Here is a 16,082-nt window from a genome sequence, read left to right as displayed (position 1 = left end):
GGGTATCACAGGTCCCTCCGGACCCATCGGACCTCCAGGGCCCCCAGGATTGCCGGTAGGTGACAACCAGTGGCCTTGGAATTCCTTGGGAGCCCTCAGGAGCCACTTTGGTGCTCCCAGGAATGCCTGCAGGAGGATGTTGGGCATAATGGGCTTTTTTTCTTTTAGCTGAGCCCTTTAAAAACCCTTGGATGAGTTCCAGGAGTGCTGGAAGTGGGAAGATGTGGGAGATGGGCACAGGGAAATCACCCCACCCTGGTTCCCTCCCCCTTTCTTTTGGAATATCCACAATCCCACGGGGTTTTATTGCCCTTTTTGCTGATTTTTATCACTTTTTTGGATGCCCATAGGCCATCAGGAGCCCTCAGGAGCCACCTTGGTGCTCCTAGGAATTCCTGCAGGAGGATGTAGGGCATAATGGGGTTTTTTCTTTTAGCTGAGCCCTTTAAAATCCCTTGGATGAGTTCCAGGAGTGCTGGAAGTTGGAAGATGTGGGAGATGGGCACAGGGAAATCACCCCACCCTGGTTTCCTCCCCCTTTCTTTTGGAATATCCAAAATCCATGGGGATTTCTTGCCCTTTTGCTGATTTTTATCACTTTTTTGGATGCCCAGATGCCCTGGGGTGCCCAGCTGGGTGTCCTGAGCACGGAGTGGGATCAGCCCCACATTCCAGGGGTCTCCCAGCAGCTTCCCCAGTCCCCCCTGGGGCAGGAGTGTGGAGCTCTGCCACAAAAACCTTTTTGCCTGTTGGCAACACCCAGCTGAAGTGGATGGGGAAAATGGAAACAGAAAGGGAGTAAAATGTTTATTTTTATTTTTAATTCCCTTTGTGAACTCTCTGCTTGGAGAGGAGCTGACTCCTTTCTGTATTTGTCTCTCCACAGGGTCCACCTGGTCCCAAAGGTGCTAAAGGCTCCTCAGTGAGTATGGACACAGCTGAAGGAAGAGGCTGGGGGGTTTTTATTGAGTATGGGGCCTCCCCTCATCAGCAAAATTAATTCAATTAGCAGAGGGGCTCAGCAAGCTCTGCCTTTGCAGGCTGCCCAAGGCCAGCAATGATAATTTGGGGAGGATTTCTGTGCCACAGCTGCACTTCCCTGCAGAGCAGAGCAGCAGAGATCACAGCCCAGAGCTCAGTCCTGAGGAGGAAAGCTGCTGCTGGAGAGTGGAGGGGATTAAAAATAGCCCCTGAAAATGGGGAGGTGGGAAGTTGGGAAGGGAGGAACTCGGTGAGGAATGAGACTCTGGAGCTTCGTGGTGCAGACCTGCTGTGCAGGCAGCTAAAAATTCCTCTTTTGGGCAACTTCTTAGCGCCTTTGTGCCATCCAGAATTCGATGTTTTATTAATTTGAGGGTTTTATTTGACTTGCAGAGCTGTTGGGTTGGTTGGGAGAGTTAAAGATTTTATGCATTTTATGCATTCCGTAGGAAGAATAAGAAAAATCTGACTGCAGCTCCAGGTGTTTGATCTTTCACCAAAACACCAAAAATAACCAAAAATACCATTTTCTTGGGGTGTGGGTACAGGGAGGCTCCCCTTGAGTACCTGAAGGGACAAAAATGAAGCTTCATGAGTTGAAAAGATGTTTGGGATGTGATAAAAGCACCGGGTGAATTCTCCTGATCTTCCCTTGTTTTTCCATCCAGGGTCCCACAGGTCCAAAGGGTGAATCTGGCCTTCCTGGGCCCCCAGGGCCTCCTGTAAGTAAACCCAAGAGGTGAAGCATGAAGTGAGGTTCTGACTTCGTGGGTGCTGGAATTTGGGAAGCAGGAAAAAAAAAAAATCTCTGGAGAAAAATTCCTTCCCAACCCAAGCAATGGGCTGGAATCTCATGGAGACACTGGGGGAGAAAGGAGGGGAGGGGAGGAATTATTGATGGGAAGAGGACAAGGGAAGTGGGAAATGTTGGAGCCAGAGGTTTTATCAGCACCATCCACAGCTGCTTTCCACACCCAATGTGTATTTTGGGGTGTTCCTGCTTTGTCCATCTCTCTTGTCCTTTTCCCAGTGGAATGAGAAGTTGTGTCTTATTTTTTCCCCCCAAAAAAATCAGGGTCCTCCTGGAGAAGTCATCCAGCCCCTGCCCATCCAGGCTGCCAAGAGGACCAGGAGGAACATTGATGCCAGCCAGCTGCTGGATGATGGCAATGCTGACAACTACATGGACTATGCTGATGGCATGGAGGAGATTTTTGGCTCCCTGAACTCCTTGAAACTGGAAATCGAGCAGATGAAGCATCCCTTGGGCACTCAGCACAACCCAGCTCGCACCTGCAAGGACCTGCAGCTCTGCCACCCTGATTTCCCAGATGGTGTGTCCCAGGAAAAGGGGCAGTGCAGGGAATTCTGGGGGGTTTGCAGCTTCACACACCAGTGAGGGGTGGAAGAGCAGGAATTTGGGGAGTCCATGGGGCTGGTGGAGATGTAGAGCTGGACTGGATATCATTGATAGCCCTTCCAGCTGAAATGTTCTGTCCTGAAAATGGGGAAATGGGGTGAAAATCCTCCTTCAGCTGGCACCAGAGCATGGCCAGCTCTCAACAACTACCAATAATCAATAACCCATGGGAGGGGAAACGCCCCAGGTGAGGAGGCTGCTGAGTGCCCTCTGAGCTGATCCTTTCTCCCCTGCTCTGCCCTCATCCAGGTGAATACTGGGTGGATCCCAACCAGGGGTGTTCCAGGGACTCCTTCAAAGTTTACTGCAATTTCACAGCTGGGGGAGAGACCTGCATCTTCCCTGATAAGAAATCTGAAGGAGTAAGTGCACAGCTCCTTTGCTTTCCCCTCTGTCCTGGTGGTGGATGGTTTCCTGACGTGAGCATTCATGGGCAGCCAGTGCAACAGCAGCAAGGAAGGACCAAAGATCCAGAATGTTCCTTTCTTACACAGCATTACCTTCCACAATAACACAGAATGTGTCCACAAAGAGCAGACCAGGTTTAAGCTGTGAGTTGGGCCCAGTTCTGCCTGGGAATCCTCTGCTGGATTCCCAGGAAGAATAAATGCTACAACCTGAATTGTTTTGGACTTTTCTGTCCAAGGCAGGGGTGTGTGTTGGACATTCATGGGCAGCCAGTGCAACAGCAGCAAGGAAGGACCAAAGATCCAGAATGTTCCTTTCTTACACAGCATTACCTTCCCCAATAACACAGAACGTGTCCACAAAGAGCAGATCAGGTTTAAACTGAGAGCTGGGCCAAACCTCTGCTGGATTCCCAGGCAGAATAAATGCTAAAGCCTGAATTGTTTTGGACTTTGCTGTCCGAGGCAGGGGTGTGTGTTGGTGCAGGAATTGGGAGCTCTGTTTAACTCATTCCCTCCCTCAGCCCTGCTCCCCTCCCTGCACGCCCAGGCACCACTGAGTGCCCTCCCCTCCCCGTGGCTCCAGGCAGGGCAGATAAATGTTCACCTCCTGTCATTTTTCCTGCTGTTCCTTGTGGGTAAATGATCCTAAATGATGTCAGGCAGGCTCAGAGCTCTCCCTGGCACCGCTGCACGAGGCTGATGAAGTGATTTGTGTCATGATGCTCTTAGCTCAGCCAGACCCATCATTTTTGTCCTGCATCCCTGCGCTCTGTTTTCCAGAGCTGCTCTTCCCTCTGCCTGGGGACCAGCTGTGGCACTGGCCAAGCAGAAACACAACAATTCAGCCTGGGGGGAGCTGTGGCAGTGTCACAGTTGTGCTCCAGCTGTGACAAAGCTGAGCTGCTCTCCTGCTGCATTCCATCCACCAGAAATGTGTGTCAGCACAGCACAAAGCACACGCCACATAAATCCTCCCTGAGTTTTTCTTGGGGCTGTTTAAAGAGGAGATGGATTTCCTCCTGCTCTGCATCACTGAGCTGTGTTTTCCCTCAAAAGCTGACAGCTCAAAAAGCAGAGTCTGGCCATGATCTTGCAGGGGCCTGAGCTCCTGCTGGGCTGGTTCAGTGAGGGGCTCTTCAAATACAAATCCCATGCTGGGATCCATAAGAAAAAACTTCTCCCACCCAGAGGGATGCAAAGAGCCCCCACCCCAGCCCTGGGTGGGTTTGTGAGGAGGCACAGCAGAGTTCCAGCTGTGGCCCCTCTCAGCTCACCCCTCCTCCCCCAGCACAAACACTGCAGGTGCTGGCTTTGCTCTGCAGGTGACACCCTGCCAAGGGCAGGACAGTCCCCCTGCAGCTGGGCTGCTGCTTCAGGAGAGATTTCAGGCACAAATGAGGGCGTTGTGGGAGGCTGAGGGGGCAGCCATGCTCCTTCCTTCTGCTCTGACTCAGCTGCTGGGCTGGGGCTGCCTTAAGGATGCTCTGATGGCTGATTCCTTGCCCAGGTCAGTCCCTCTGGGTGCCTGGAGCTCCATCCTGGGTGTCCAGCACCTCAGGCAGGCAGAGGCTTTTCCTTCATCACATCCATTGCCTTTCCCAGCCCCACAGCACCTGGATTGGGCATTAGAGAGGCACCAGGCTCCTCCAGCACCAGCACTGCCCCCCACACAAGGATCCATGCCCCTTTTCCCATCCATCCTTCCTCTTTCCCTCTCTGTCTTTCCTTTTAGTTTTCCTGCCACTGCTGGGTTTGCATCCCAAGTTCCTGGGAGGCAGAGACATCCCTTGGCAAAGGAGGCTGGTGCCAGAGCAGCACCACTCCATCTCCTCTGCTTCAGAGCCACCTTCTGCTCTCATTACTGATATCTAAAATTTAAAAAAAAAAACCATTTTAAAGCAAGTTGGACAGTTTCAATAAGACATGCAGACTCTGGAATGAAAGTAAACTTTTAAATTTTGATTATTTTTTTTTTCTCTTTCTCTCTTCCCTCCTCGCTGTCCACAAACTAGGCTAGAATTACTTCCTGGCCCAAGGAAAACCCAGGCTCGTGGTTCAGTGAATTCAAGCGCGGTAAACTGGTAAGATGCATCCTGGTGCTTGCAGTTTCCTTTAACCCCTGTCATATTTTACAGAGTAAAATGGCTCGTTGGCCCAAAGAGCAGCCTGCCACATGGTATAGTCAATACAAGCGGGGGTCCTTGGTAAGTGGCTAACCCTGGCCCTGAGCCAGAGCTTGTCACCTGCTTGGTATGGCCACGCTGCTGCCCTCTGCATGCTGGACTAACCCCCCTGCCAGCACATGGAGAGGTTTAAGGTGGAATCCTGAGAGACACCCCAGAGCTGCTGGGGGCTTGGTTCCAGTCTGCCTGACTGGGAACTGGGGAGCTGAGCTTGGCCCGGGGTTAGGAGGGGACACCATGGGGACCCTGGGGCAGGTCTGTCTGTGCAGAGCCCTGCAGGAGAGCTGCATCCCACAGGGAGAGCTGCATCCCACAGGGAGAGCTGCATCCCACAGGGAGAGCTGCATCCCACAGGGATGAGCTGCATCCCACAGGGAGAGCTGCATCCCTTTGGGATGCTGCATCCCACAGGGAGATGTGCATCCCACAGGGACATCTGCATCCCATAGGGACATCTGCATCCCATTGGGAATGCTCCATCCCACAGGGAATGCTCCATCCCACAGGGAGAGCTGCATCCCACAGGGAATGTTCCATCCCACAGGGAATGCTCCATCCCACAGGGAATGCTCCATCCCACTGGGAGAGCTGCATCCCACTGGGAATGCTCCATCCCACAGGGAGAATGCTCCATCCCTCAGGGAGAGCTGCATCCCACAGGGAGTTCTGCATCCCACAGGGAATGCTCCATCCCCCAGGGAGAGCTGCTGTCTCATTCTCAGTCCCCATTTGGGGTGTCCCCACGTTGCTGTCCCCACGTTGCTGTCCCCCAGCAGTGCAGCCTTACCCCAAGAGCTGAGAGATCCCAAATGCTGCTCCAGCCCCGAGCTGGGCACGGTGCTGGGCCCCAGGGGTGGAGCTGCACCTCTCTGGCCTCCCTAGGACAGAGGATGGATTTTGTCCCCACGTGGGGATGAACCACTCTGGGGACTCCCATGCTGACCCCAGAGCTTGGGAGAACCAAAGTCATTTATTTAAAGGAAGATTTCCAGCCAAGCCTAGTGGAAAGGGATTTGACTGAGTCACAATGAAGGATTTTTTTCATGGGGGAAGAGCTGGTTTTTGGTCAAACAAGGCATGATGTCAGCAAGGCAGAAACCAGGAAAAGCTCTGGTTTCTTCTCTGGTGACAGGACTTGGACATTGTGGGGAGCTCGTTCCCACAGAGACCCAGTGCTGGGCAGGGATGTCAGATTTGTGACTTCAGCCCCAGGAATGTCCCCTGGGCCATCAGTTCAGAAATGTCCCCTGGGCCATCAGTTCAGAAATGTCCCCTGGGCCATCAGTCCCTGCAGGATCAGCGGGGTGCACAAAACCAGCTCAGTCAGACCAGGAGAAGGTGGGAACAGGCGAGTATTCCATGGACAAAGCCAGCCTGCCCAGGGCCAGGAGATGCTCTGCTGTGTCCCACTGAGCTGTCCCCTCCCCGGGGCAGGGGGTTCCTGCAGTGCCCCGAGTTCCACCTTAAAGGGCAAACAACCCAAGCCCGGTTGTTTCCCACCTTTGCCGCATCCCATCGTCGCCACTAAAACACGTTTTGCTCTGGTCCTGCCCTCGAGGAGGACACGGCTTCTGGGGCTTCTCTGCACCACCAAATCGGGCTGCAAAGCCAAGGCTTCAGCCTCCTGGCTCCTTGGAGGGCAGCTGCTCGTAGCTTAATTACAGAGCACTTCATCAGTTAATGTTCCAAGTGCCTCCACTTCTCCATCTCCCCTGCTTCTCTTTTCCCCAGCTCTGTTAGAGGCTCAGTTGCCAGCCTAGAGCTTAGGGCTTGTTCTTTTTCAGATAAAAACATTTCTGGTGCTACTTGGAGCTCTTTGTTCCGTCCTTTTGTGTTGTCATTTTCCTGCCTTCTTTTTTTTTTTTTTTTTTTTTTTCACCTGTCCTGCTTTTTCTATTTGGAAACGTAAAAAAGCCACCAGTATGTGGAAGACCTACCCAAGCAAACCACAAAACAGCCAAACACACAGGCCATAAAAGTTCTATTTACTTGTTTATTTTAAGATTAGCTCTGATTTTGCTTCAGTCAGTACCTGGAACCATGAGATTGGCAAATTTGCCTCAGCTGAAATTTGTGTGTGGGTGGGCAGAATCCAAAGGAGTTTGAGTTCCCCTCTGGGTGTAACTCTGCTCCTGCTGCTCCATGGAGAAGGTCCTGCTGTCTTGAGGGGCTGAACCCTTGGGGAACCCCAAAGCTGAGGGGAAGGTCTCCAGTGCTGCTCCATGTAAATCCTGGGATTGCACAGCTGGGCAGGTGCTGCCTTTCTTCTGGACACACCTGAAGTGAGAGGGATGCAGTAAATACAACCAAACCAGCTGGGTTTGATGCTCCCACACCATCATTAACCAATTCCACAGAGCCCTCGGAGCCAATTCCTTACCTTTCCTCAGGATGCAGAGCTGTGTTTAGAGGGACTAGAGGCTTTGCAGATGTTTTCTCTGTGTGAGTTACACACAACTCCCAGCAGCTCTAACGAGGCCTGCACCCATCCCATTCCCATCCCATTCCCATCCCATCCCATCCCATCCCATCCCATCCCATCCCATCCCATTCCCATCCCATTCCCATCCCATCCCATCCCATCCCATCCCATCCCATCCCATCCCATCCCATCCCATCCCATCCCATCCCATCCCCTCCCAGCCCCATGACCCCTGCCAGCACAGAGAAAAGAGGAAAGGATCGGAGTTTCCCAAACTTTGCAAACGTTGTGCACAAATCCAGCTCCCAGTGGCTCCAGCTGGAAAGCTGGGACAGGGCTTCACCAAAATCTGCACTGGCTGAACAACAAAAGACCCCCTAAAGGGCAGCCAGGCTGCAAAACCAGCACTGGTTTGAAATAAAACTAAAGAAGAGAAGGTCCTGCAGCCCAGCAGTGCCACACTGGGTGTGTGACAAGCCCTTGGCATTTTTTGTCCCCTTCCTTCCACGTGCTGGTGGCTTCCTGGTAGCTCCTCCTGGCATGCCTGGCTCTCTCCTGGTCAGTCACATTTAACTCTCAGGAGGACAGTGCAGCAGCATCCTGACAACCGGTTGGTACCTCTGTTTATTTGGATTATCTCTTTTAATTCAGTGTTTTCTTGTGGTTATCAATCTCTCCTGCTGTTTGCAGCCCGCACCACGGCTCGAGGGTTGGTGGCACCTGCAGGAAGTCCACGCTGGTTGGGGGCCTGGTTTTAGCTCCTGGTTGTTTCTAAAGAAACCCTCGGTGCATCCAGGGCTGTGGTTTGGAGATGCCACCTCAAGCACAGTCAGGTCATACCTGCAAAAAGTCATTTTGTGGGCTGTGAGAGTCCCACAAAGTCCTGAATCCCCCAAGAGCTGGGATTGGGTTTCAATAATTGGGTTTTTTTTTTTTTATATAGGAATAAATTCTCCTGCATGGGAGAAAAAAGAACCTTGTGGGGAGAATGGAGCAAATCCCAGTGGGCAAGACTGGGATGCACAGTCTGAGTTCACAACAGGGCAGCAAATCCATTTTCCCTTTACCTGAGCTGAGCTTTCCCAAGCAGGGCAGCCCCCAGTCCTCACCAGCAGGGCCAGGATTGCTTCAAACCCCAGGAAAAATGAATGGAGAATTCCCCAAGGTGTGCAGAGCAAAACAGCCCGAGCAGTCAGAAATTTGTGTCAGACAGGACAGGAAAATAAACCCTGAACCCTCACAGAAATTCACCTTCTCTCCTGTTCAAAAGCTGGAGAAATACACCCAACATTGGCTTAAACTTGAGACATATCCCCAAATCCCCACCCTCTTGCAACCAGGGCTGAAATCCCCTTGTCTATTTTTCCCTTCCCTCCTTAGATTTAATTTTTCACTCACACCCTCAGCTCATCCAGCAGGAGAACAAAAATTCCTGGGTGAGCAGAGCAGCGTGTGTGGTGGCACTGGTGTCCCTCAGGAGCAGCGTGTGTGGTGGCACTGGTGTCCCTCAGGAGCAGTGTCTGTGGTGGTGGCACTGGTGTCCCTCAGGAGCAGTGTCTGTGGTGGCACTGGTGTCCCTCAGGAGCAGTGTCCCTGGTGTCCCTCAGGATCAGTATCCATGCTGACCCTGGTGTCCCTCAGGAGCAGTGTCCGTGGTGTCCCTGGTGTCCCTCAGGAGCAGTGTCCGTGGTGGCACTGCTGTCCCTCAGGAGCAGTGTCTGTGGTGTCCCTGGTGTCCCTCAGGAGCAGTGTCCGTGGTGTCCCTGGTGTCCCTCAGGATCAGTATCCATGGTGTCCCTGGTGTCCCTCAGGATCAGTGTCCATGGTGACCCTGCTGTCCCTCAGGATCAGTGTCCATGGTGACCCTGCTGTCCCTCAGGATCAGTGTCCATGGTGTCCCTGCTGTCCCTCAGAGCCCCCAGCTGTTTCCCTGTCCCTCACTGCCCAGCGTTGTCCCTTGTCCCCTCTCCCAGCTCTCCTACGTGGACTCGGACGGGAACCCCATCGGGGTGGTGCAGATGACCTTCCTGCGTCTCCTGAGCGCCTCGGCCCGCCAGAACATCACCTACAACTGCTACCAGTCGGTGGCCTGGCACGATGCCACCACCAACAGCTACGACAAGGCCATCCGCTTCCTGGGCTCCAACGACGAGGAGATGTCCTACGACAACAACCCCTACATCCGACCTGCCCTGGATGGCTGCGCGGTACGTGGGGGCTCCTGGCCCTGGGGACACCCTGGGGACACCTCGGGGACACCTCTGTGCCCTCCCCTGCTGGGCCAGCACCATCTTCTCCAGAGCAGGTCACCCCCAAATTTCTGGTTGTCCTTGAGATGGGGGACACCAACGCGCTCTTCCCAAAGTTGGAAATAAACGATTCCATGGGAATCCGTGATCCTGCTGGAATTCAGGGGGAGCTGCAGCACCCACAGGAGTAAAATCAATCTGATTAATCCAATTTCTCTGCCTAAAAGGGCTGCTTGTTGTCTTCAAAGCCTCCCTGTGCTTTTCCTCTTGCACAGTTCCTCACACGGGGAGAGGCGAGCGACGGCGCCCGGCTGGGTTGGAAAAGGATCTTTGTAAATTCTTCCAGGAATTCTGAAAATTGGGGTTGGAAATTTGGGTTGGAAATGTGCAGGGTTTGAAAAAGATCTTTGTAAATTCTTCCAGGAATTCTGAAAATTGGGGTTGGAAATTTGGGTTGGAAATGTGCAGGGTTTGATAAGGATCTTTGTAAATTCTTCCAGGAATTCTGAAAATTGGGGTTGGAAATTTGGGTTGGAAATATGCAGGGTTTGAAAAGGATCTTTGTAAATTCTTCCAGGAATTCTGAAAATTGGGGTTGGAAATGTGCAGGGTTTGAAAAAGATCTTTGTAAATTCTTCCAGGAATTCTGAAAATTTGAGCTGGAAATTTGGGTTGGAAGTTTGGGTTGGAAATGTGCAGGGTTTGAAAAGATCTTTGTAAATTCTTCCAGGAATTCTGAAAATTTGAGCTGGAAATTTGGGTTGGAAATTGGGTTGGAAATGTGCAGGGTTTGAAAAGGATCTTTGTAACTTCTTTCAGGAATTCTGAAAATTGGGGTTGGAAATTGGGTTGGAAATGTGCAGGGTTTGAAAAGGACCTTTGTAAATTCTTCCAGGAATTCTGAAAATTGGAGCTGGAAATTTGTGGGGTTTGATAAGGATCTTTGTAACTGCTCTCAGGAATTCTTGGCGGCCAAGCAGGAAGGGTTTGGTTGGAATTTTTGTTTCTGGAGCCCCAGGAGGGCTCTGGGCTGTGCTGCTCATGGGCTGCACAAGCACAGCCACAACTTCCAAAGGTGTCTCACGTCCTCCCTTTTCTTCCAACTCCTCTTGGATGCTTGATTTGGGTTTAAACTCTGAAAATTCTGCCCTCAGGAGATAAAAATTTGGCAAAGCAGGTGTTGCATGCGTTTATTTTGAGCCCCAGCTTGCTGGTGTAAGAACATGAATAATTCCCACCCTCTGGAAGTGCAGCACTTGGAGCCCACGGGACAGAAAGATTGAGATGTTTGACAGGAAAAGCTCCTCACGTAATTTGAAAGATTGATACGCTTCTGTTCTGGCACAAACAGATTTTTTTTTTTACTGATGGAGCAAGGAGGAAAATCAGATTAGAACTTTTAACACTTTCCTGGAGAGGGAAAGGGCCACCCAGCCCCCTTCTGGGAACACTCAGGAGAAGTTTATCCCCAAGTTTTTCGTGTCTCCTGCTGACACAACATCCTTGGGAAAAGGGACCTTCTCCTGCCTGCCCCTCCTGAAGCTCAGGCTCGCTGGAGGAGCACGTCTTGCACGTTTTGAAGGGGATGAACCTCCTGGAAACCTCCCCCTTTTTGGGCAGACAAATTGGGTTAATCTGCTGCCCTGGCAGATGGGGCTGCCCGAAGCACAGGCAGGATATTTGAGATTTTTCTGTTTCCTTAAAGGAGTTTGGGGCTTACAGCTGATTCTCTCCATTAAAGGTGATTTCAGTCTGACTCTTAGACCCATAAAAAGGCTGTTAGGAATTTAGAGAACTCCACCAGGAGTTCAGAGGTGCTTTTAAGTCTTTTTTGGCAGTGAGTGCTGCAACCCATCCAATTGCTGGGCTCGGCTGTGCTGGGTTAATGGTTGGACTCGATCCTAAAGGTGTTTTCCAGCCTGAATGATTCCAGGATTGAGCCCTGCCCTGTGGAAAAGAGGTTGGGCTGCCCCTCATGGGGTTGCCACAGAGGTCCTGCTGTAGTGGGGAGGCTGCTGGAGCCAAGGCTGGTGTTCTTCCCATCATTTGAGTCTGTTCTTCCTGAACTTCCAGCCCTTTCTCACAGCTGTGCTCCAGCCTGTTCCCTCGAGCCGCACAAATCACAGGGAAAGGCAGAGCCCAAAGCTGCTCCATAAATCCTCTTGTTTGTGCAGCTTTGTGTGCCCTCGGGGGGTACTCCTGCTCCTCTAATAATTATTTATATTTTGGAAACAACTCCGTGGCCACCAGGCATGATAAAAAGACAGCAGCACCTTGTGCATTCCACCAAGCTCTAAATGTGATCTTTTCACTAATTTATTCAGATTAAATTGCTGCCATTTGCCCAACAAGCCAGGCGTGTCCTGGGGGAGGCAAAACAACCTTTCCACAGCCCCAGCTTTTCCAGGCTCCCATTCCAGCCTGGAAATGTGCTGGAGCAGAGTCAGAGTGTCGTGATCTGCTTCTGCTTCAAGGTCTGGGCATCTCCCAAGGGTTTTTCAGCACGTGCAAATAAATTTGTTTGGGTGGTGGTGGTGCCCAAAAATTCCCAGGAAAAATCAGCCCCCACATTGCCAGCAGAGTGGTGATCACTCAGTTGTGCTGATGTTGGCTTGGAGGCATCCTCAGAGCTCCTCTTTCCCTCCTTTTCCAGGCGAGGAAGGGCTACCAGAAAACCATCCTGGAAATCAACACGCCCAAAGTGGAGCAGGTGCCCATAGTCGACATCATGTTCAATGACTTCGGAGAAGCGGCACAGAAATTTGGATTCGAGGTGGGACCAGCTTGCTTCCTGGGCTAAAAGAGCCACCTGAACCTAGTCTCCAAATGAGCAACCTCGTAACCTCATTGCGCCGTTTAATTAAAAACAAAAAAAGAGAAAAAATCGGAAAAAAAGGAGAAAGAAAAGAATTCCTCGTCACGTGCACGGTCTGAAACTGGACAGCGATGGGTTATTATTTTTTCTCCCTCCTGCCCCACCTGATTTGTTGTGTCCCTGGTTTTGCCCCAGCCCCTCTGTGCCCCCCTCCCAGCCATTCCCAGGATGGATATGGAATCTCATGACCAGCAGCCACACACGGAGACCTGGCCCTGTCCCTGCTGCCACCGAGCTGAGCCCACCTCCAGCAAACTCCTCCTGCCTCCTCCTCCTCCTCCTCCTCCTCTTCTCACCAGGAAGCGTTTGTTTGTTCCTAAGGGAAAAAAAAAAAAAATGGAAAAAACTTGAAATTCCTCATGTCCAGCTCGATGTTGTTGAAGTCCTGGCAGTCCTGGATCTGAAGGTCCTCAGAAGGGTTTTGTTGCCTTCCACGAGGTTTGGATCAGCTCCAGCATGGCCAATTCCAGAATTTTCCACGTTTCCTCCGCTGAGTTTGCCTCGTTTCCCAAAGTGCTGACTCAAGGTCACACTGGGCATCTCTTTGCCTTGTCCTAAAGGTGCTTCTGTTTTTGTGTGAATGTTTGTGAGTGAGTGTTTGTGTCGTATTTTATTTGAAATGTTGGAATGTTTCCGCCTCCAAACCATGCAAGTGACCTTGTCTGTATTAAAGCCACCCCATCCCAGCCAAGCTTCCAGCTGGGAATGAAGACAGCAGCTCCTGTCCCCACTTGTGCCTCTCCCCAGCCCCAAACTGGGATCTGGAGCCTTGGAATTACCCCTGGGATCAGGTGCAAACCCCTGAGCCACAGATGCCTTTTGGAATGATTCCTTTCCAAGTGAGGAAATCAAAGCCACTTTTTTAACAAATTCCCTACAAATCCCCTGATCTAAAAGCAGGATCTGCATCTCTGCCTTTTCACCCACTTGCCTAACACCCATATTTTAAATTCATTCTTCTTTTTTTTATTTCTTTCAGCATTCCCTTAAAATGATAAGAATCAAACCTGAATCCATTCCCGGTGGCAGATCCCAGTGGCAGGGGAAATCCATTTGTCCTCTCTGAATTTCAAGAATAATAAAAAAAAAAAAAAACCTAAAAAAAAAAAAAAAAAAAGAAGGAAAGAAAGGTGCTTTTTATAGTTATTTTTACATATCTCTGTGGTGCTATCTGATAACTTTAACACAACACTGGGGATACCCTGCCACTGGCCAATCTCCCACTTGGCTTTTTAGGCACTTTCAGGCAGATTTTGGCTGCTGATAAATGCATGGCACCTTCTTCTCTCTTCTGTCCAAACCCTGCTCCTCTCCTTCCTTGGATGGGCCCGTGCAGAAAAAACCATTAAATGCCCTTCAATTTTTTCACATTACTATTATTATTATTTTTTGGTTTTCCCGAGGATATCCACGTCTTTTCCCGGTTGGAAGCAGAGCAGATTGTCCTCAGTGGCTGAACCTTTGTGGTGCTAATTTATGTCGATTTTGGGTGTCTTGAAGCCGTGGGGGTGCTGCCCAATTTGCAATTTTCCTGCTCTTCCCACTTTTTTTTTTTTTTTATTATTCCTTCCACGGCTCACAACGTGCTGACACCCTCTTCTTTTCCCATTTATTTTCCCTCCTTCCCCGTTTTCCTTCTTCAGGTCTCTCAGCTGGAAAATAACCCTTGCAAGGTGGGGGGGGGGTTTTTTATAAATTATTATTATTATTAATATTATTATTTTTATTATCCTTCGGCCTGGAGCGTTCAGCTCAAGGGGGATTTTTCTCCACCAAGGAAAAGGCATCACATTTACTGTGAAAAAAGCCAATCTGTGATGTCTTTTCCCCCCTCCTGCCCAAACTGAGAGCAGCAGCATCCGAGGGAGGGAGCGGCGATGCCGGCGGTGCTTTGGGGGCCTGGAGGAGCCGTGTCCATCCCTCTCCCTCCTCTGCTCTCTCTCCCACTTTAGGGAATTGAAAAACAACAACAAAAAAAAAAATAAAATAAACCCCAAAAGGTGCTACCCTAAAAACTGCAGACTCCGGGCAGCAGAGCAGTGAAAAGGAATTTGGGATAATAAATAAGGAATTCAGCTTCTCGGTCACCTTGGCAACAGCGGGAAGGGCAGGGAAGGTTGCACACCCCAGCAAAGCCATATCCTGATATTTCTGATATTTCTGATATTTGTCCACACCTGTGTGTGTCTGCCCAGGTCATGGGATTCTGTTCTCAATTTTCTCATCAAGGGAGCTTGCTTTTTTTTTTTTTTTTTTTTTTTTTTTTTTTTTTTTTTTTTCTTTCCCCCTTTTGATTTCTCTGCTTGAAGAAGAAGAAGAAAAAAAAAAAAAAAAAAGAGAAGAAAGAATAAAAATTTCCTCTGTTGAATTCCACAGTGTTGTAATTGTACTGAGCTCCCAACTGTTCCAATCCCCCCCAGACCACTTAGCTACGGTATATTGCAATAAAATTACTACTTGTATTTGCAGACTTTCTTTTTGTGTAATTTTATTTTCCCTCCTCCCCTTAATATATATTGACTTGAACAAATGTTGATAAGAAAAATAAAACCTATGGAAAAAAAAAAAAACCCCAACTTTTAGTACCTAAGGCCCTTTTTAAAATATAGTGTTGAACGCCGTATTGTACATTTCTTCAAATTCCAATAAACATGTCATAAAATTTAAGTGTAATGCCCATAAGAGCTATTTTTAAATATTTTAAACCTGTGTAATAAAGGAATAAATGTAATAGATTTTTTTTTTTTTTTCAATAAATCGAGTTTACTGTTTCCACCTAAACCCCCGTGATGTTGAATCTCTTCTTGGAGTTGATTGCAGCAGGATTGCCCCAGGACCCCCCTGCCCTGTGGAGCCTGGAGACTTCATCAGAGCAGCAGTGGGAGTGCTCAAAGGTAAAGAAATATTGTCAAATACAACCCAAACCCATCGTGGGGAGGGATTCCGGGCCTGGGATCTTTTCTTTGTTTTTGTTTTGTTTTGTTTGTTTTTTCTCAGTGAAAAATTCCAGTGCAAAAATCCAACCTGGTTTCGGTGGTTGGGATGTGGAGGAGAAGATTGTGTGGCCACCAGCTCTTCACCAGCTCTTCACCTTCTCCACAGCAGCAGAAACTTCACCAAAGGAAGGTTTTTCTCTTGCTGATCTTCTCATCCCAAGACAAATTCAAGAAAAAAAATAAAAAAACCAAACATTTTCCAGCTTCTTGGTGAGCTCCTCAACCCCCAAGTTCCCATTCTTGGCCCCAGGGCTCTGCTGTGTGGAGCGAAACACCATGGGGAGCACTTTGCTCATCCTCTCCTCCTCTCCTGCAGGTTTCACTCCAGGATCCTCTGGAATTCACTGTGGGAGCTGCACCAGTGGCTGCCCAGATCTGAGTCACTCTGGTGCCCAGGGGCTTCTCCAGACAAGCCCTGCTTGGTGCTGCAGCTCCAGGAGGTGCTGGACCTTCAGGAGGTGACATTTGGAGCCCTGCAGGTGGGTCACCAGCCCAGCTCTGCAGGGACCAAGCCAAGCTCTGTGTCCCAAAAGCTTCTGCCCTCCA

The 16,082-nt window shown here is 50.1% G+C and overlaps 1 protein-coding gene across 3 annotated transcripts in view; it reads left to right on the top strand.

Annotated features, from left to right (window-relative positions):
- Positions 1–15,207, top strand: part of COL5A1 (collagen type V alpha 1 chain) — a 133,088-nt gene extending 117,881 nt beyond the window's left edge. For 2 of the 3 annotated variants that reach the window (XM_050981073.1, XM_050981070.1), the window contains 8 exons: positions 2–55; positions 887–922; positions 1,650–1,703; positions 2,057–2,315; positions 2,651–2,763; positions 4,824–4,892; positions 9,390–9,623; positions 12,319–15,207. In XM_050981073.1, coding sequence (XP_050837030.1) covers positions 2–55; positions 887–922; positions 1,650–1,703; positions 2,057–2,315; positions 2,651–2,763; positions 4,824–4,892; positions 9,390–9,623; positions 12,319–12,465 — 966 coding nt within the window. In that variant the 3' untranslated portion in view covers positions 12,466–15,207. Of the gene's footprint in view, position 1; positions 56–886; positions 923–1,649; positions 1,704–2,056; positions 2,316–2,650; positions 2,764–4,823; positions 4,893–4,946; positions 5,016–9,389; positions 9,624–12,318 lie in introns of all 3 variants that reach the window. The other variant, XM_050981072.1, reaches the window with a different exon arrangement.
- Positions 15,208–16,082: the final 875 nt, after the last annotated feature.

The sequence above is a fragment of the Serinus canaria genome, chromosome 17 (assembly GCF_022539315.1).
Source record: "Serinus canaria isolate serCan28SL12 chromosome 17, serCan2020, whole genome shotgun sequence".
Classification (NCBI taxonomy): Eukaryota; Metazoa; Chordata; class Aves; order Passeriformes; family Fringillidae; genus Serinus; species Serinus canaria.
The sequence above is the reverse complement of the archived record's forward strand: the minus strand, read 5'-3'. Positions and strand labels throughout refer to the sequence as shown.